Source organism: Anolis carolinensis, chromosome 1, assembly GCF_035594765.1.
Source record: "Anolis carolinensis isolate JA03-04 chromosome 1, rAnoCar3.1.pri, whole genome shotgun sequence".
Taxonomy (NCBI): Eukaryota; Metazoa; Chordata; class Lepidosauria; order Squamata; family Dactyloidae; genus Anolis; species Anolis carolinensis.
The window spans coordinates 60,624,185-60,642,295 of NC_085841.1; the positions used below are offsets into that span (position 1 = coordinate 60,624,185).

General features: G+C 38.9%; 1 protein-coding gene across 2 annotated transcripts in view; it reads right to left on the minus strand.

Annotated features, from left to right (window-relative positions):
- Positions 1 to 16,898, minus strand: part of tbce (tubulin folding cofactor E) — a 31,383-nt gene extending 14,485 nt beyond the window's left edge. For both annotated transcript variants that reach the window (XM_062975374.1, XM_062975365.1), the window contains exons 1-7: positions 16,744 to 16,898; positions 11,964 to 12,101; positions 10,292 to 10,376; positions 8,958 to 9,153; positions 5,666 to 5,750; positions 3,406 to 3,505; positions 2,649 to 2,751 (exon numbers count right to left, since the gene is read on the minus strand). In XM_062975374.1, coding sequence (XP_062831444.1) covers positions 2,649 to 2,751; positions 3,406 to 3,505; positions 5,666 to 5,750; positions 8,958 to 9,153; positions 10,292 to 10,376; positions 11,964 to 12,063 — 669 coding nt within the window. In that variant the 5' untranslated portion in view covers positions 12,064 to 12,101; positions 16,744 to 16,898. The remainder of the gene's footprint in view (positions 1 to 2,648; positions 2,752 to 3,405; positions 3,506 to 5,665; positions 5,751 to 8,957; positions 9,154 to 10,291; positions 10,377 to 11,963; positions 12,102 to 16,743) is intronic.
- Positions 16,899 to 18,111: the final 1,213 nt, after the last annotated feature.

An 18,111-nucleotide genomic window follows, 5' to 3' on the forward strand; every position in this document is an offset into this window, starting at 1 on the left:
TGGGCCCCCTGTTTTGCCTAGCCCTCTTTTATTTGCATCATGGGGCCAGTTTATATTTCCTGGCCTATCCAAGTGGGCACCTAGTCTGTGCTCCGAATTCAACATCTTTTCTGTTTATGGGAATACCTATTTAGTGCCCCCTCTCCTCCCAATCTGCCCTGCTGGAACAGTACAGAGTAGGGGACCCCCCCCCCCCGCCCCAGAATGGAGGGGGAAAAATTCCTACCCGGCCCCTCAGGGGCGACCATCTCAGTTGTACTGTTAATGGGCGAGAGGGTCGGGATGCCACTCGAAATAAAACTGAGGAGGGCGGTGAGCCTCACCTGGCTCCACCCTCCCATCCGAAAGTAGAGGGACAACTTTCAAATAGGTGACCAAAATATGCATATATGATATGTGGTATGAATGGAAGAATGAGTGAGTTAGTACATTTGAAGACACCAGTGTAGACTAAGGCCTGCAAACCATTAACTACCTGCTCAGGAATTGTAATTAAAACCTGCTAACGAGACCTGCCTGGCAGAACTGTGATAAGAACTGTGACTGATAAGAGAAATGTTATGTTTACATCTGTTAACATCTGTCAACATTTGCTAACTTGATGAACTTTTGGGGCAGAGCTGCTTGTGTTTGCTAACACCAATCAAGAGGAATCAACATCTGGTCCAGGAAACTGAGGATATTCCAGGATGGAAGATGTCTAGCATTCATTTACAACTTTGGGACAACATCATCAGCAAAATATTGCTATATAAGTGACCTTATGACAGTCCAGAAGGTGTGACAGACAGCGACGCTGTTCACCCGCCATGCTCAGTGGAGATGGTGTACTTGGGAGTGGCAGATCTGCTATGGGAAAGCAGGATTCTGTTCACTTTTTGGGGCCTCTTTTTCTCATGGGAAGAGAAAAGAGTGCCTTTTGAAGTCATGGTCTTTTTGAAGTTTTGGCGTTTTAGAACTATGTCTTAGCAGGCAGCAGTGGAAGCTGGGTCTGGCCTAAGCAGGTGCTTCTCCAAGGAGGGAGAAAGAATATGGTAATATTTGTGTGCATGAAGATGGATGCATGTTGTGTGTGAATGATGAATGAAAATGTAAACCCCCCCCCCCCCCCGTTTGTTTCTTAGCCAATGTAACTGTAGGTTGTTTGTGAATCCAATGTAGCTGCATAGAATCTGTATGTTTGTATGTCTAAATGTTGTTCTTTGTTGTTCTGTAAAAGTTCTGCTATACCTCTCAGACTGAAAGTGCAATAAAAAGAACCTATGCTTTAAAGTTATTGAAAAGTTATTCATAACATTTTTGGTGTCAAAAGTAAGATATTCTGTTCAGTCTGAGCAGGATGTTTTAACTTTTGTTGTAAAAGTCTTCATGACAAAGATGCCTCTTTCAAATTCCTCTCTTACCCCAGCTTTGCTGGGGCGAGAAAGGCCCTTCAGCAAGGTCCTGTTGTCCTCACCAAACCAACTTCGGGGATTAAGGAAGTTAAAAGGGAACGAGGTAGTACATTTCTCATGTTCTTATTCCAATAGGCAGAACCACTACTCTGAGGTTTTTCAAGAATATTGCCTTTAACATTTGAAGTGATTTCGTCATTCAACTACCTCAGTCATAATCTTATTTATGGGTAAGTTCCAGTGATTTCACTGAAATGAAGTTAGATGAGGAATCAAATGACAGTTTATAGCCTAAGTGAAATCTATAAATGGATTTGCAAAAAAAAAATTAAAAAAAAATAAACATGTAAATAACTTACAAAAACATGTTTTGAGGAGGAACTGGAAAATACAGCAACGAAACTATACAGAATGCTTCAAAATCTGTTTGTGTAGATATTAAGTATTCAAGATAAGTTGGCTATGATTGTAAAATTCAACAAATAAGCAAGCAAATTTAATTTTCAACAATGACACATTTTGTGTTTTTCAACAAGGGAAGACACAGATTACTCTTTAAAGGGTGTTTCTTATTAATTTCTAGGTGATAATGGAATATGACAATATAATGCAATATAAGTAACAGCAACAAAATCAGTTTTCCTTACCCATGCCTAAATTATTGTTAAATATACTTCAAATTAAACAAATTGGAATAACAAGGAATGGTTAATAATGTGAAAGGACTGAAAGCACCATTCAGTTTTCATACTCAGCATCACTTCCTGTGCTTACAGTTATTTTAATTTTATGTATCTTGTTCCAGGCTCCTATTCATGACTCTTGAAGAAATAAAGAAATAAAATAGATCTGATCACAGTTGTTTATATTTCTGAGACATACTGCACATATTCTGTTTTGAGTATTTTCTGCCCTGAATTTTGACAGATGGGATCCTAGTGAATAACAGGTTTTTGTTTTGTTTTGCAGGATCCCTTTTTTTCTGTGTGAAGATGGAAGTAGTGAGAAACCTTCCCATTATTTCCTATCTTGCTAAGAATAGAAGTATTTATGAACTCCAGAAAAAAATATGTCTAAACCAGAAGCTCAAACATATCCAAACATATACACATTTGAATGTAATGTTAGCCACTTTGAGTCCCCTTTGGGGTGATAAAGCAAGGTATAAATAAATATGATAATATGTAATAACAACAACAACAGAATTATAAAAACATATAATAAACCATAAAGATAACCACAAACATGCATTACCTCAGTCCATGTCACTCCTGTTTGATTAAGTGCTAACACCTTCAAATTACAAAAAGCTCTTGAAGATGGTAGTGAAGTAGATGGAAATTTCATCTTGTTTTTACTACAGCAAAAACAGAAGAAGGATTTCTCATTGTTCCTGAATGGAACACATTCAATCCAAATAGCTTTTGGTTAAATCTTATGCCAAAGTCCTCTCTCCCTTTTACATCTCTTCTGTTGAATTTCTACACACCTTCTATAGAATTTTATGCTTATGTCAGTTTCCTGTTACTTATATTTCATGTATATTACAAAACAGATCTTTAAATTCTCAAGATATATACTGCAAATGTGCATTTCAGAAACAGATGAGGCCAAACTATTTTTAATTCAATATATTGCGATAACTTGTAAACTATACCTAGCATTAAAATCCTAACTGAATAGCCAAACTATAGAATATGCATTCAGCTATTTTCCAATGTTTCTTTTAAAAATTAAAAATAGTTGCAGGGAGCTCTAATTTGAACAGAACAGGGTGCTTTGAATGTGACTTTCCTGCTTCTTGGCAGGGGGTTGGATTGGATGGCCCATGAGATCTGTTCCAACTCTATGATTCTAGGAGCACATGCTCAGAGAGGTCAAGGATCAATCCTTTTTTTGGTATGTGATTTTTGCTATTCACGTCAACTCTAACCTAACTAGCATGGCTATGAATCAGTGAACTATTCAAAAGTAACCTGGATAGAATTTATACAAAATGATTATTAAGTACCTGACATTAAGGATTTCTAGATGTTCAAGTTGGCAGGCAATATTTACAACTTCATTCCACGATGATAAAAGATTTTTTGATAGATTTATCCGTCTGATATCTATGAATGTTTATTAAGGAAAACTGTATCCGATTCTGAAACCTTCACCTTGAAAGATAGCAGGTTGAACTTTACAGTAATTAGGATATTAGCAAAGCTTTTCCTAAGAAGAAGTGCTGCAGTAAGCAATATATTACTCTTTGAATATCAGTTGGCAGGATCAGGACATTTCCAGCATATTTGTGTTTCTTTTTGCATATATTATTATTGCAAAATGAATGGGGAAGGGTATGGGAGGATACAGAATGGGCATTTTTAACCTATTGCATCTTTGTCTTCTTCCATTGTTCTCTAATACAAAAAAGGTTACTTTGATGTTAAAAATAAAAAATAAAACATTTCATTTCTAATCTAAAACAGAAAGAGAAAAGCAGCTATGTAATGTTTTAAAACAAAGGAGATTAAGAAGGAAAAGTTTTTATAGAAGGTTTCATAATTTAACCTATTAGAATATGTGTAGGAAATTTATAAATTCCCTCACAACCTCTGAGGTGAAATGTCAGGAGAAAATGCTACTGGAACATGGCCATATAGCCCGAAAGACTCACAGCAATTTATAAATAATAAATATTAGGCCAGAAGGAAGAATAGAAAAACAATATAATAGGAAGGAAGAATGGAATTGTATACGAATGTATCCAACCCAAGGGATGGGAAGTCACTAAATGGGGAGGAGGGGGAGGAGAGGAAAGCATAACCAAACACAAATAGCGTAGAGATGTTAGGAAATATTGCAGTGTAGAGATGTTAAGAAATATTATACTTTTTCATATATCTATATCTATACACACACACACACATATAAATAAATATAAATATACACATAGGTAAAGGTAAAGGTTTTGCCCTGACGTTAAGTCCAGTCATGACTGACTCTGGGGGTTGGTGCTCATCTCCATTTCTAAGCCGAAGAGCCGGCGTTGTCCGTAGACACCTCCAAGGTCATGTGGCCAGCATGACTGCATGTAGCGCACATATATATACAGACATATATATATATATACACAAATAAATATAAATATATACACACACATATATACATACATACACACAAAGTAGAGTCTTGCTTATCCAACATAAATGGGCCAGCGAAAATGTTGGAGGGATTAAGGAAAAGTTGCACGTTGCTGCCTAGAGAAACAGCTGTTTGAAATGTTGTCCCCCACCTCCCGAAGTTGGGGCTGCAGTGTGAACATTGTCCACAGGAGGTGAGTAAGGGGGCTGTATGGGAGGTGTAATGTGTTTGTTTTGCTGAGTACTTTCCTTCCTTTGCCCAGCTGTAACATAAATTTGCAGCAGTGTAGGTAAGAGGAGGAGCTAGTTCCACCGGGCGCCCAGTTCCAGCTGGTGAAGGCCAGACACTGTGCCCAACGGGAAAAGTCTGTGCCGGCCGCATCTCACCACTCCTGGCGGGTGCCCGGCAGAACTAGTTCCTCCTCTTGTATGCCTCATGGAGCCATTGAACCAGGTCAAGCATTTCCAAGCATTTTCAAATACTTTTTTTAAATCTAAAAATAAACCAAACTGCCATTTAGAGGGCTAGGAAAGCATTAATACAGAGTGATATGCCCTCTGGCCCCTAAATAACATTTGGGACATTTTTTTGTAGAAACTGGTACAGTTGGGGTACCTTCCCTCAAGGTCTCCTATATCAGGAGTAGGCAGATGTAAAAGGTTAGGGATTCCTAATGCAGTCCCTAGGGTTTCACATATATCTACGCTTGATGTAGAAGAAGTTGAGAAGGAAAATCACCAATTAAAAAAAAATCACCAATAAAAGCTACAAGTTGTTCTCTCCAAAATAAGAGAGCAAGGACAACAAGCCTGGCAACGAAACTATCTGTTCAAACAAGCTCATTTCCTGTTGCTTGTTCATGAATTGACTAACTAAGTATCATGGATTCTCTTTGCTATCCACATGGGGCGAGACAGGAATAATTGGTCTCTAATTTCTGCATTGTGATCTGATAATGTCCCAACGGCTACAACAGTATTTACTTCTGAGTCCACAGGCAAAAAAGTAATTTTCATGGGCTAATAAATAAGACTGCAAACCTAAGATAAATGGATAATGCAAGAAACAAGCAATATCTGCAATAAAAAAATAATTCCCAAATCAGATTAACTAATAATTGCTTCTGCAATTTCAAAAAAGGATTCTAGGACACGTTCTTTTGATTTCCTCTTCTTGACCTGCTTCGCTCACCGCACATTCATCGACTGATATGTCACTCATATTATTCAACTGCCTAAAAGAAAAAATGGTGATTAGGCTAAAGTACATTTGGAGGAGAGGGGAACATATATCTGGGAATAATACATGGTAGCCTTTGAACAGTGAAATATTTAAGTATAAAAATATAAACATTTAAATACAATAAACAAATAATAAATCAGTTGATTCCAGAAAACATAAATGTGAAGATTTTTCAAGAACTTCTGCACATTCTTTATAGTGAAAAAAGAAGAAAATAATGCAATTTCTATGCTTGCATGTTTTGACATGAGAAAGAAATAAAGAGAAGATGTTGAAAATAATAGATTAATATCAAAAAGCAATGTAGAAATGTCCAAAGAACAATCTCATTCAAATGGCCCAGACCACGTAAAGATTTGGTCAATGATTTAGATTAATATAAGGCCTTGATCTGTACTTCTACAGTTTTGTAACTAAAAATAAAATCCCTTTCTAGCATATCTAGTATTAATTTTAATTTCTTAACTCTAAAACAGTTAAAAGGGTTTGGATGGCTAATTTTCAAAGGACTAATGATACAAGATCTCAAACCTAATACTGTATTAAAAAAACGGATTAATTAATCCAAGAATAAGCATCATGACTAAACATTTGCCTCTTTTGATTTTTATCTTCAAACTCTGGCATTTTTACTATCACTTCTTTAAACTGTAGCTTTTCATTAGATATCCACTTGTAAAATGTGATTTAATCTCATTTTACTAAAGTGGAGAAGAAACTACTCAAGGTTAAACCATAATGTCCTCTGAGTGTAAGGGGAAAATGTGGTTTAAGTAAATTACAGAAATGCAGGATTGGGGGGGAGGGGGGTTCAGCATAAACACTCATTAAAACAAGCCTCTATCAGTACTCAATCAATATACTAAACATTTAAATTCTGTTACTTTGCTTTTTGAACCTTCCAGTAAGAAGCGTTATTATTATCCAATTACAATGATGCTTTGAATCCCATGGTTTTATTTGCACTGTCTGTTGTTTTTGTTGCCATCGGGATTGTCACTACATCTTGAAATATGCTGAAATCATAATTTATGAGTAACACGAGTACCAAAAACTACTGAGAAGTCTTTGTGGTTTGGTATATGATGATGATGGTGCTGTTGTGGTTTTGCATTTCTGCTTGGTTGAAAGGGGACTAGAATGGATTATCTTTTGGGGTCCCTCCTGGGAAATGTTTAGAGGAAAAGGAGGAGGCAAATTTTTTCTTCATACTGTCAAGGTCACTAGCTCCAAGAACAAAGAACTTCTGATAAGAGTAACATTCCTTTCTCTAAGACTGGTAGGAACCAACTAGGAAAAGAAAGATACACAGGTGAAAGGTTTTCATTTCATATCAACATTCACGCCTAATTTGATGTTAATTTCTTGCTATCTCAAATGTTTTCTGGTGAATATACATAGTGGGGTTGTTCTAAGTGACGTAAAGCTGTTTTTCATAATCAATCAACAAGAGTGTTATGTAAATACAGGTTATAAATTCCTATTCAAATTCACATGGTTTAGAAAAAACTGAACTTTAGGAAATTATTTTCTGGATTTTTTTTTCACAATTCTGTAGAATGGCAAAATTAAAGGCTAATTGATTTCCTCTAGTTGGAGGGTTTTTGAAAAGAAAAAATTGTGGCAACAACTGCATAGAAAAATTAAAACATATGAGTGACATTAGTATAAAAAAATTACTGAGAAGTCTGTATGGTCAGGTTCATGGGTATTACATCATAAGTTAATGCATTGGGTGATACCAGTCGTAGTGAGGCCAATGGCCAAAATGGGAAAGTGTGGTGTGGCCAAGGCTAAGTAGGGAGGCTAAGCAGGCAGTCTATAGCCCCTTCTACATTGCTATTTAAAATCCATATTATCTGCTTTGAATTGGATTATATGGCAGTGTAGAAGGGGCCTATATTTCTTAAACTAAGATTGCTATATCTAACCTGATCAAAAAGGAATTTAAGAATATGGAATTCTCATTCTTGCACATAGACCAGTTATGTGCCTTTCCCCCATATAATTTGAGCCAGAGGAGATCCAACAGCTAAATGAGTTGTCAGAATTTAAGACACAACTGAAGACCCATCTCTTCTGGCAGGCCAATCCTCTCAAGTTTTGTATTTGTATTCTATTATTGCTGCATTTAAATCTTTGACCCGTGTGTTTTGGTGTGTGTATTTCATGTTGATGTGTTTTGACTGTGCAATATCTCGTCTTTAGCCATGAGGAGTAGCGATAACAAATAAAATTATTATCAATATTATTATTGCATCACAAAGATTTGTTCTTCTATGTTTTGTGCAAATAAACATAATGTGATTGATTCAACAGTATCACTGTGTTAGAATCTTATTTGTAACATTAGCTGAAATGAATTTCCAGACTTTGGGAAAGAGATGAATCCAGATAAGTTTTCCATTGTAAAACTACTCTAGATTATGATTAGATTATCATCATGTAACATGACTTTTGTTCCCGGGTTATAAATGACATTTCCTAATTGGTTCCATCATAAAAACATGGAGGAGGTTTATTAACATGCAAAAAAAAAAGTTTTTGCAGGACATTTTGCAGCACAATTGGCTACAGTTTTTCAACTCAATAAAGTTTGTGGCAGCCACAAAAATGAAGTTTCTGGAGTATAACAGCTACTTTCAAAGTAAGCAACGCACAATTAAACAGGAAGTAACACTTTCAAACCAGGAACTGACAATCTTTCTTCTCAGTAATGTTACATAGTGCTATGATTTGTTAACAATGATGCTGTTTCTCCAACGAAAAACCTATCCAAACTAAATAAAGATTACAAAAAGGATGTGCTTCTATGACAAAGAAACAGCTTGCAGATGTCTGAGAAAGAAAAAAATGAGAATAAACAAAGAAAAATTGGATACAGGTAAGGACTGCAGAGTTACAATAACATTTTGATTTGGAATACTAAGATACATCTTTGGATTGTATGATTTAGTATAGATTATAAACTGCAATCTTGTAAAAATCTGTTTGGGAATAAGCCATGCTGAACTTAATGGAACTTTGAACTCAAGTCTTGTGGAGTCAGTATAATCTTTGTTAGAATTGATACAGAAAGACACAACAAAAGCACAGAGGTCAGTTCTGCAAGCACATGTCTTACTATAACTACTAATACCAATGAGCCAATAATAGTCAGCATTCTGATGCCTTCCATTTGCACAGGAGGTATACTTGCTTTTGTTTTTCTTTAATGGAATCAAACCCAATCGTTTGCACAGTCCTCCTTCCAATTACTATTGATGTTTCTGTTCTACTCTCAGGGTCTTCTTGATCTTCATTTAATCCATACTTTTCACGGACAGCAGAAAGAAAATCTACTCCAAAATTAGCCTTGTTTGGACGGATAAAAGATCCTCCTGAAAGGTGTCTTAAAAGAAAATGCACGTATTAAGAAAACAAAACAGCCTCCCTTGTCCTAGCTTTGAAACGTTTATAGCAATTTTGTACCAAAATTGCATATAAAATGTTGAACTCTTTGAAGTAACTACTGCATACACTACATTTACATTGCTATGTTTATGTTATGCTTCATACATATTCTCTATAATCATCACAACAGCCTTGCAAGATATCACTATTACCATTTCCATATTTGAACATTTGTGCATGTGCACAATCAAGATGACAGCCAAAGCAGACTAAGTGACTGAGGCACCTAAAATAGGGAGCAGGAAAATGACGGTTCTCTAAAGGTATCTCTAAAAATGTGGCGTTACTGAAAAAATTGCTTTTCATCTTTCTCTGGAGAAAAACTGGTGATCCCTAACACTGTGAAAGGGAAGCAAAAGGAACTCTTCAGGCAGGGCAATGCAGCTTCGCTCAGTATTTTCTAAGTTCTGCCCCTGTCGGAATGGAAGTTCTGCCCATGTTTTTCTGCCCTTCCCAGTTTGTATGATGTCACTACTCTTGTTCAGTTGTAGTAAAATACTACTAGACTAAGGCAGATAAATGCTTTCTCTATCAGACTAATAAATTAGTCAGGCTGTACATACACTTCTCCAAACCAAACCCATACATCACTAAGTACCCTAACATTACAATAGTCTTAGGCCACTGCAAAAAGTTCTTCCTTCTTTCATTCCTCATAGATTTGAGTCTCAGTAAAACAAAGGCTGAGATGTCACTCCTTGCTTTCCTAGTACCTATGAGCTATGTCCAAATACATTAAAATCTCTTCTCCAAGAGCAGGGAATGAGAGCAGGAACTAGAGGCAAATTTGAGAAAGTATGCTTGCATCTTCAAAAGAGAGTTTGTATCAACAAAAGCTAAAATAAAATCCAGATAGTCTTAAAAGCAATGTTACATTCCTTCTCTCCCTTCCTTCCTACTTTACTGATACTGATAAGTGATTTAAATATATGTAAATGGCTGTTAGTTGGCCCTCAATGTGAGAGTTTAAGAGTACAATGTCAATTCTGCTAATCTTTTCTTCTTTGTGTTTTTTCCCCATCCCACAAGAAAACCAATTTCCTCTAAAAATAATATATATTTTGAAGGTAACTCACCTGCATTTGAAGTACTGTATTCCTTCATGACTACCATTATGCTTTCCCCTTTGTGGGTTATCCCATTCCACTCCAAGCCAAACTCCTAGCATAATTATACAAATACATGAATCAAAGTTTTGTATAGATGTGCATGTATTTATGTTTTTTAAACTTTTGTTTGCTGCTCTGAATTCCATCCATGGGGAAAAAGTGGGATAGAAATGAATGAATGAATAATAAAGTTGAAATAAATAAATCCAAACAAATCGAAGTTTTCAAACCCATAAATTATACAAAAGGTCAGTATCTAGTACCTTTTGAATTAGATTTTCAAGGAAGTGTCATCCATTCTTCAAGGATTTCAATAATCTATATACAGTGATGTGTACCTCATTTTAAGGACTAATATATAATGCAATTAACCAGACAAGTGCACAAACAAAAATTGGTTCCTGAGAGTCTTGCGTACTAAAGAAATACTACCAAAATAGTCACTCTGCCATCAAAACGACGATGAAGTAAAAGGAACAACTCTCAAACACATCCAGTTCGCAACATTTAATTAGATGATATATCCAAATCCTAATTTTAGTTCAATAAATTGGCCTCTTCCATTGTCAAACTCTTCCATTGTCAAACTGCAAAAGTGTATCAGACATACTGCTATCTAAGAGACATAGTATTTAGCACCATAATTTCTAAACCAGTTGTGGATAACTGAACTAATCATGCAATTCAGATTTGAATCAAAGCACTTTTGGAATTTGCAGAATTTGACATCATATTCAAGTATTCAGCTTTTGGACTTTACAGTTCTGTAGAAACTTCATAAAATTCTTAACTGGCTTTTCTAATGTTCACCACTTTGTCTTCCCTTGAGCATCCATAAAATTTCCATCTAGTTCTTCCTCAATCTCTATTTCTCTATGATGCTCCCAAAATTTAAGTGTACTTGGTTATCCATTCTACAAACTCTTCTATAACTGTAAATTCAAACTACAGCAGTTTGAGTTCTGTTCAATAAGCAAGTACCTACAGTAGAGTCTCACTTATCCAACATAAGCGGGCCAGCAGAAAGTTGGATAAGCGAAAATGTTGTATAATAAGGAGAGATTACGGAAAAGCCTATTAAACATCAAATTACGTTATGATTTTACAAATTAAGTACTAAAACATCATGTTTTACAACAAATCGATAGAAAAAGCAGTACAATACACTGTAATGTTATGTAGTAATTACTGTATTTACGAGTTTAGCATCAAAACATTGCAATTTATTGAAAACATTGACTACAAAAACACTGACTACTAAAAGGCAGACTGCATTGAATAATCCAGAACGTTAGATAAGCAAAACTCTACTGTATTTCTATTTTTCATTCTTCTGTTCACACTTTCCCCATCTATCTGCATATTCTTTGTCTCACACAGAAAGCAATGACAGATGCCACCTCAGTACCAGTATATATCATCTGCCAGTGGGACACATATTCAATTTTCTTCAAACGAAGTGCAACAGTGCAGTAGCTAGACTCTGTTCTTGTAGTTGGATTTCACCTGAATTGTGAATGGAGTATACCAACACAATGAGGAGTTAAATTTTAAACAGTACAGAGGTTTGTAGGGAACCCTCTATCATTGCCTTAGTCTCAACATGCAGCAGTATGTGAGAAAAACAAAAGCACCCTACCTGTTGTCGGGGGAACGCTGCCGACAAAGAGAACAGTTCCATAGTCCCCATTGCAGAGGACTCTTCGTCCAATGACATTGGGAGGAATGCTGCTGGTCATCAAGAGACAACAGGAAGTCAAGATACTTCTTTAAAAATCTAAAGAATGAAAAACAATGCTTTTCATAAATTACCATACCAAGGTTATGTCAAGTATGCAGAAATCCAAGATTGACTTTCTTTTTTCTATTTTGCCTTTCTTAGAAGTTCAGATGGCAATTAAAAAAAACAAAGAAAGGGGTACTTGTGTTAGGCTGCTGCAGCAAAACTAGCAAAGGCTCTTGGATTAACTTTACAGATTTGATTCAACATATGCTTTTATTGACTTCATCATCAGATGAAATTGTGTTTAAGGTGTCCAACAACTCTGCTATAATAAAAAAAAAACCCACACCAAACACAAGCACCCTGTTGCTGCATTGCCAGCAATAGGAGAAAAAAAGGACATACCAAGCATAAGGGAAATACATTTGGCTCTCTATAACCACGGATTCGGCATCCATAGATTTTGCATCCATGAATTCTACTATTCGTGGTATGAAAGTGTGTGTGTGTGTGGATAAATCCCAGAAGCAAACCATGATTTTCCCATTTTATATATTGGATGTAATTTTGCTACATCACTGTATGCAATGATGTAGAAAAATAGCTCAATCAGACTTGAGCATCTACAGATTTTGGTATCCATGATGGGCCTTGTAGGAAAACCCGGTGGATACAAAGGATTATAGAATCATAGAAGTGTAGAGTTGGAAGAGACCTCATGGGCCATCCAGTCCAACCCCCTGCAAGAAGCAGGAAAATCTCATTCAAAGCACCCCCAACAGATGGCCATCCAGCCTCTACTTAAAAGCCTCCAAAGAAGGAGCCTCCACCACAGTCCAGGGCAGAGAGTTCCACTGCTAAACAGCTCTCACAGTCAGGAAGTTCTTCCTGATGTTCAGGTGGAATCTCCTTTCCTGTAGTTTGAAGCCATTGTTCCGCGTCCTAGTCTCCAGGGCAGCAGCAAACAAGTTTGCTCCCTCCTCCCTATGACTTCCCCTCACATATTTGTATATGGCTATCATGTCTCCTCAGCCTTCTCTTCTGCAGGCTAAACATACCCAGCTCTTTAAGCTGCTCCTCATAGGGCTTGTTCTCCAAACCCTTGATCAATTTAGTCACCCACCTCTGGATGCTTTCCAGCTTGTCAACATCTCCCTTCAACTGCGGTGCCCAGAATTGGACGCAGTATTCCAGGTGTGGTCTGACCAAGGCTGAATAGAGGGGGAGCATGACTTCCCTGGATCTAGATGCTATACCCCTATTTATGCAGGCCAGAATCCCATTGGCTTTTTTCGCTGCCGCATCACATCGTTGGCTCATGTTTAACTTGTTGTCCACGAGGACTTCAAGATCTTTTTCACACGTACTGCTGTCGAGCCAGGTGTCCCCCATTCTGTATCTTTGCATTCCATTTTTTCTGCCGAAGTGGAGTATCTTGCATTTGTCCCTGTTGAACTTCATTTTGTTAGTTTCGGCCCATCTCTCTAATCCGTTAAAATCGTTTTGAATCCTGCTCCTGTCTTCTGGAGTGTTAGCTATCCCTCCCAGTTTGGTGTTGTCTGCAAACTTGATGATTGTGCCTTCTAACCCTTCATCTAAGTCGTTAATAAAGATGTTGAACAGAACCGGGCCCAGGACAGAACCCTGTGGCACTCCACTCGTGACTTCTTTCCAAGATGAAGAAGACGTATTGGTGAGCACCCTTTGGGTTCGTTTGCTTAGCCAATTACAGATCCACCTAACCGCAGTTTTGCCTAGCCCACATTTTACTAGTTTGTTTGCCAGAAGGTCGTGGGGGACTTTATAATTATAATAATCAACTTTCCTATATTTCCCAGAAATTCAGCTAATTTGGGGGATCCTCCTGGATTCTGTATTGGACTTGCATGTCTCCCTTAAATTGAGAAGTACTGACTCATTATGTGTGCATGTGGTGAGGTAGGGCGGTGGGGGTGGGGGAATGGGTCACTTTGCTTTACACAAGTAGAGATCTCATGAACAGAACTGAGGGGAAAGAAAGAGAAGTCACCAGAGCGGGGAGAGAGTTCCTATGTATAAGCAATGGCTCCTGTTCCCTTCTGTCCCCTTCCCAAACCCCACCCCTGCAGCAAGGAAAGGGACACAGCTTATGGGGTCTCCAGTTCCCTCCAGACTCTCAAGCAAGTGAAGGAAGAGGAGAAAGGGGGGGAGGGGGAACAAAAAGAGAGAAGAAGAGGAGGAGGGAAAAAGTGGAAGGTAGGAAAAGAGCGAAGGAAGACAGGAAGAAAAGGAAGGCAGAGAGGAAGAAGTTGAGATGAAAGAAGAGAATGAGAAGTTCACTACAATCTCAAAACTTTTCATTCTTAACTAACAATACTGTAACACATATGTGCAATGAAACATTCAGGTCAGGTAAGCCATTCTTTCCCATTTCAGGTTCTATTCCAGATAATGCTGCTGCAACCCAACATTGAATGCCTACATTTCTCCAGCCCTACTTCACCATCCACCCAATGCTGATGCTACTAAAAGATACCCAGCTAGACATAAGTCAAGGAGGAAAAATGGACTGGGGCTGCTGGTCAGCTATTGTTTTTTTAAAAGGTTCAGATAATAAATTGTTCTGCAAAATTTCTGCAACTATAGGTAAAAAGTAAAGGTTTCTCCTGACGTTAAGTCCAGTCGTGATCGACTCTGGGGGTTGGTGCTCATCTCCATTAATAAGCCAAAGAGCCGGTGTTGTCCATAGACACCTCCAAGGTCATGTGGCCAGCATGACTGCATGGAGCGCCGTTACCTGGAGCCCAGGCATTCAGCGAATAAGCTCACTGGCTGATGTAATCAGGTCGCAAATCTGTAATTGTAGCAGTAGTGAATGACTGAGGATGGTGCAATATCGCTGCCTTGCAGCGTTTTAATTTTTATATACTTTTTATCACGTTTCTATCATGTTTTTATCATGTTTTAATTGTTTTGTTTTATATTATATTTGTTGCTGGCCCTCGTGGCAGAATGTAAGCCGCTCTGAGTCCCCTCGGGGAGAAGGGCGGGGTATAAATGCATGTAATAAATTAATAAATAAATACCTTCCCACTGGAGCGGAACCTATTGATCTACTCACATTGTATGTTTTCGAACTGCTAGGTTGGCAGGAGCTGGGGCTAACAGTGGGCGCTCATTGTGCTCCCGGGATTTGAACCTGGGACCTTTTGGTCTGCAAGTTCAGCAGCTCAGCGCTTTAACACACTGTGCCACCAGAGACCCTATACCTCCCTAAAATTCATAGCCAGAAGCTGGTCCCATTATGAAGGGGCCATTGTAGAGTATAAAAGAAAACAGATTTTGCAGGAGTAGTCTGCCATCAGGTTGCTGTGGATTTTCCGGGCTGTATGGCCATGTTCCAGAAGCATTCACTCCTGACGTTTTGTCCACATCTATGGCAAGCATCCTCAGAGGTGGTGAAGTATAATGGAAACTAATCAGCAAACACCTCCAAACAAAGGATTCCCCCAGGCAAGCTTCAGCCAGGCCTTGAAGCTGCAAGGCCTTTCAATGCTAATCAAGGTGATTAATTGCAACATTCACACTGGTCTCCAACAGACAAGAGTTCTTTCTCTCACCCTGGACCTTCCACAGATATATAATCCTCCCTTGTTTAGTATTCCAATATACCTCACAACCTCAGAGGATGCTTGCCATAGAAGTGGGTGAAACTTCAGGAGAGAATGCTTCTAGAACATGGCCATACAGCAATGAAAGCCTTCGACAACACATAGTCTGCCATCCTTTATCACTTCAGTGTGATCGTAGCAAAAACAGTCTTAAAACAAGGTTGTTATATTAATACAGTAGATTTTGTTAATCAAAACTCAAGCAAACTGAAAATACTTTAATTAAAACTTAGAATATAATAAGTTCTTATTATACAGGATAGTATGTTTTTATAATATAGCAAAAGAGGGTTACATTAAGTCCATCTTTATTTGCCTTTATTTCTTTTTAATTACTTTATGCCAATACAGAGTTTACAGCATGGTATAGTGTGGAGTAGAGTATTAAGCCGACTTTTAATAGTAACTCTCAAGCAACCAGAAACTCAATTTATCTGGCACCTCCCAATCCCCATGGCTGCCAGTTACCTGAGAGTCTATTATAGTTACAGAAATGTTTAGAGAGAGACTAGCTTGGCAACAAACCTTGTTTTGAAAAATATTCCAATACGGTCACTTAGGCCCCTTCCACGCAGCTGAATAAAATCCCACATTATCTGCTTTGAACTGGAATATATTGCAGTGTGGACTCAGATAGCCCACTTCGAAGCAGATATCGTGGGATTTCCTGCCATCTTCTGGGTATTATGACTGTGTGGATGGGCCCTTAGAACGGTTTCCATGTAGTGTTTTTATTCCGAATTGCAAAGGCTTATTTTGTTTCTCATGAAACGTTTTTAAATGCATACAGAGAAAGAAAAGACAGACACCCCCAAAACCAAGGGAGAGACGGCAAATACCACTGACAAGAAAGCCAACCTCTCACGATCTTCCGTCCCCGCCCACATTCGGCCCCTTTATAGTAGCTGGTGGGAAAATGGGCGGGGCCTGCGGAGGGGGCGGGGCCTGCGGAGGGGAAAGAAGAGGGGCCTGGAAATCCGGTGCCCCTCTTCCGGGGAAGGAAGACCGGGCGGGGCCCCTCTTCGCCATCAGGCATTCCGACCTACCGCGAGCTCCTCCGCCGCCCTGCAACGCGCCCTTCCCGGCCTCAGGCACCGCTTCTGGGAGAAGACTAGACCCCACCCATCAAGTCCCTTCCGCCTCTGTCGCCACCTTCGCTTGATGGGGAGAAATGCGCCACTGGATCTCTTTGTCCGCCTGCGCAGCGCTGGCTCCTCCCGCTGTAATAAAACTCGCTTCCATTTTCTGGCTCTCCTCGCGATGCATTTTGGGAGTCGTAGTGCAGGCGGGGGAAACCCCGTTGGAGTCTGCTACAAAAGTACACTCGAAAGACTTCGCGACCCAGAAGGCCCCGCAGGGAATTGAGTCTCGTGTTTCCACAGCAGGGCAGTGACGATTACCTCAGTGTATTGTCGAAGGCTTTCATGGCCGGAATCACAGGGCGAAACGTCAGGAGATAATACTTCTGGAACATGGCCATACAGTCCGGAAAACATACAACAACCCTGTGATCCCGACCATGAAAGCCTCCGACAACACAATCACAGGGTAGTTGTGTGGTTCCCGGGCTGTATGGCCATGTTCCAGAAGCATTCTCTCCTGACGTTTCGCCTACATCTATGTCAGGCATCCTCAGAGGTTGTGAGGTATATTGGAAAAAACTAGGCAAGGAAAGTTTATATATATCTGTGGAAGGTCCAGACTGGAAGAAGGAACTGTTGTCTGTTGGAGAACAGTGTGAATATTGTAATTAATCACCTTGATTAGCATTAATTGCCTTACAAGATTCATTTCCTGGCTTCTTCCTGCCTGGGGGAATCTTGTTCAGACACGTTAGCTGCCCCTGATTGATTCATGTCTGGAATTCCTCCGGTTTCAGAGTGTTGTTCCTTATTTACTGTCCTGATTTTAGAGTTTTTTTAAATACTGGTAGCCATATTGTGTTCATTTTCATGGTTTCCTCCTCTCTGTTGAAGTTTTATTTATTTATTTATATACTGCTCTTCTCCCCCAGGGGGACCCAGAGCAATCTTACACAATGGCAGAATTAGATGCCACATATAATACAAATGTAGTAAAACCAAACATAAAACACAATTAAAAGCCGGTATCCAAATTCAATTGAAACAATAAAAACCATGTGAACATTACAACAGGGGTAGTAGAACTGAGCCAAAGTCAGAGCCAATCAGTGTTCAACTTCATATTAATCCACAGAATCCATCAGGTCATATCAACCCATATCCTAGGATGGGCCAAAAGCTTGGTCCCACATCCAGGTCCTCAGCTGCTTCCTAAAAGACATAAGTGCGGGAGCTTCCCTAATCTCCTTTGGCAAGGAATTCCACAGCTGTGGAGCCACCACCGAAAAAGCCCTGTCTCTCGTCCCCACCAACTGCACCTGTGACGGCAGC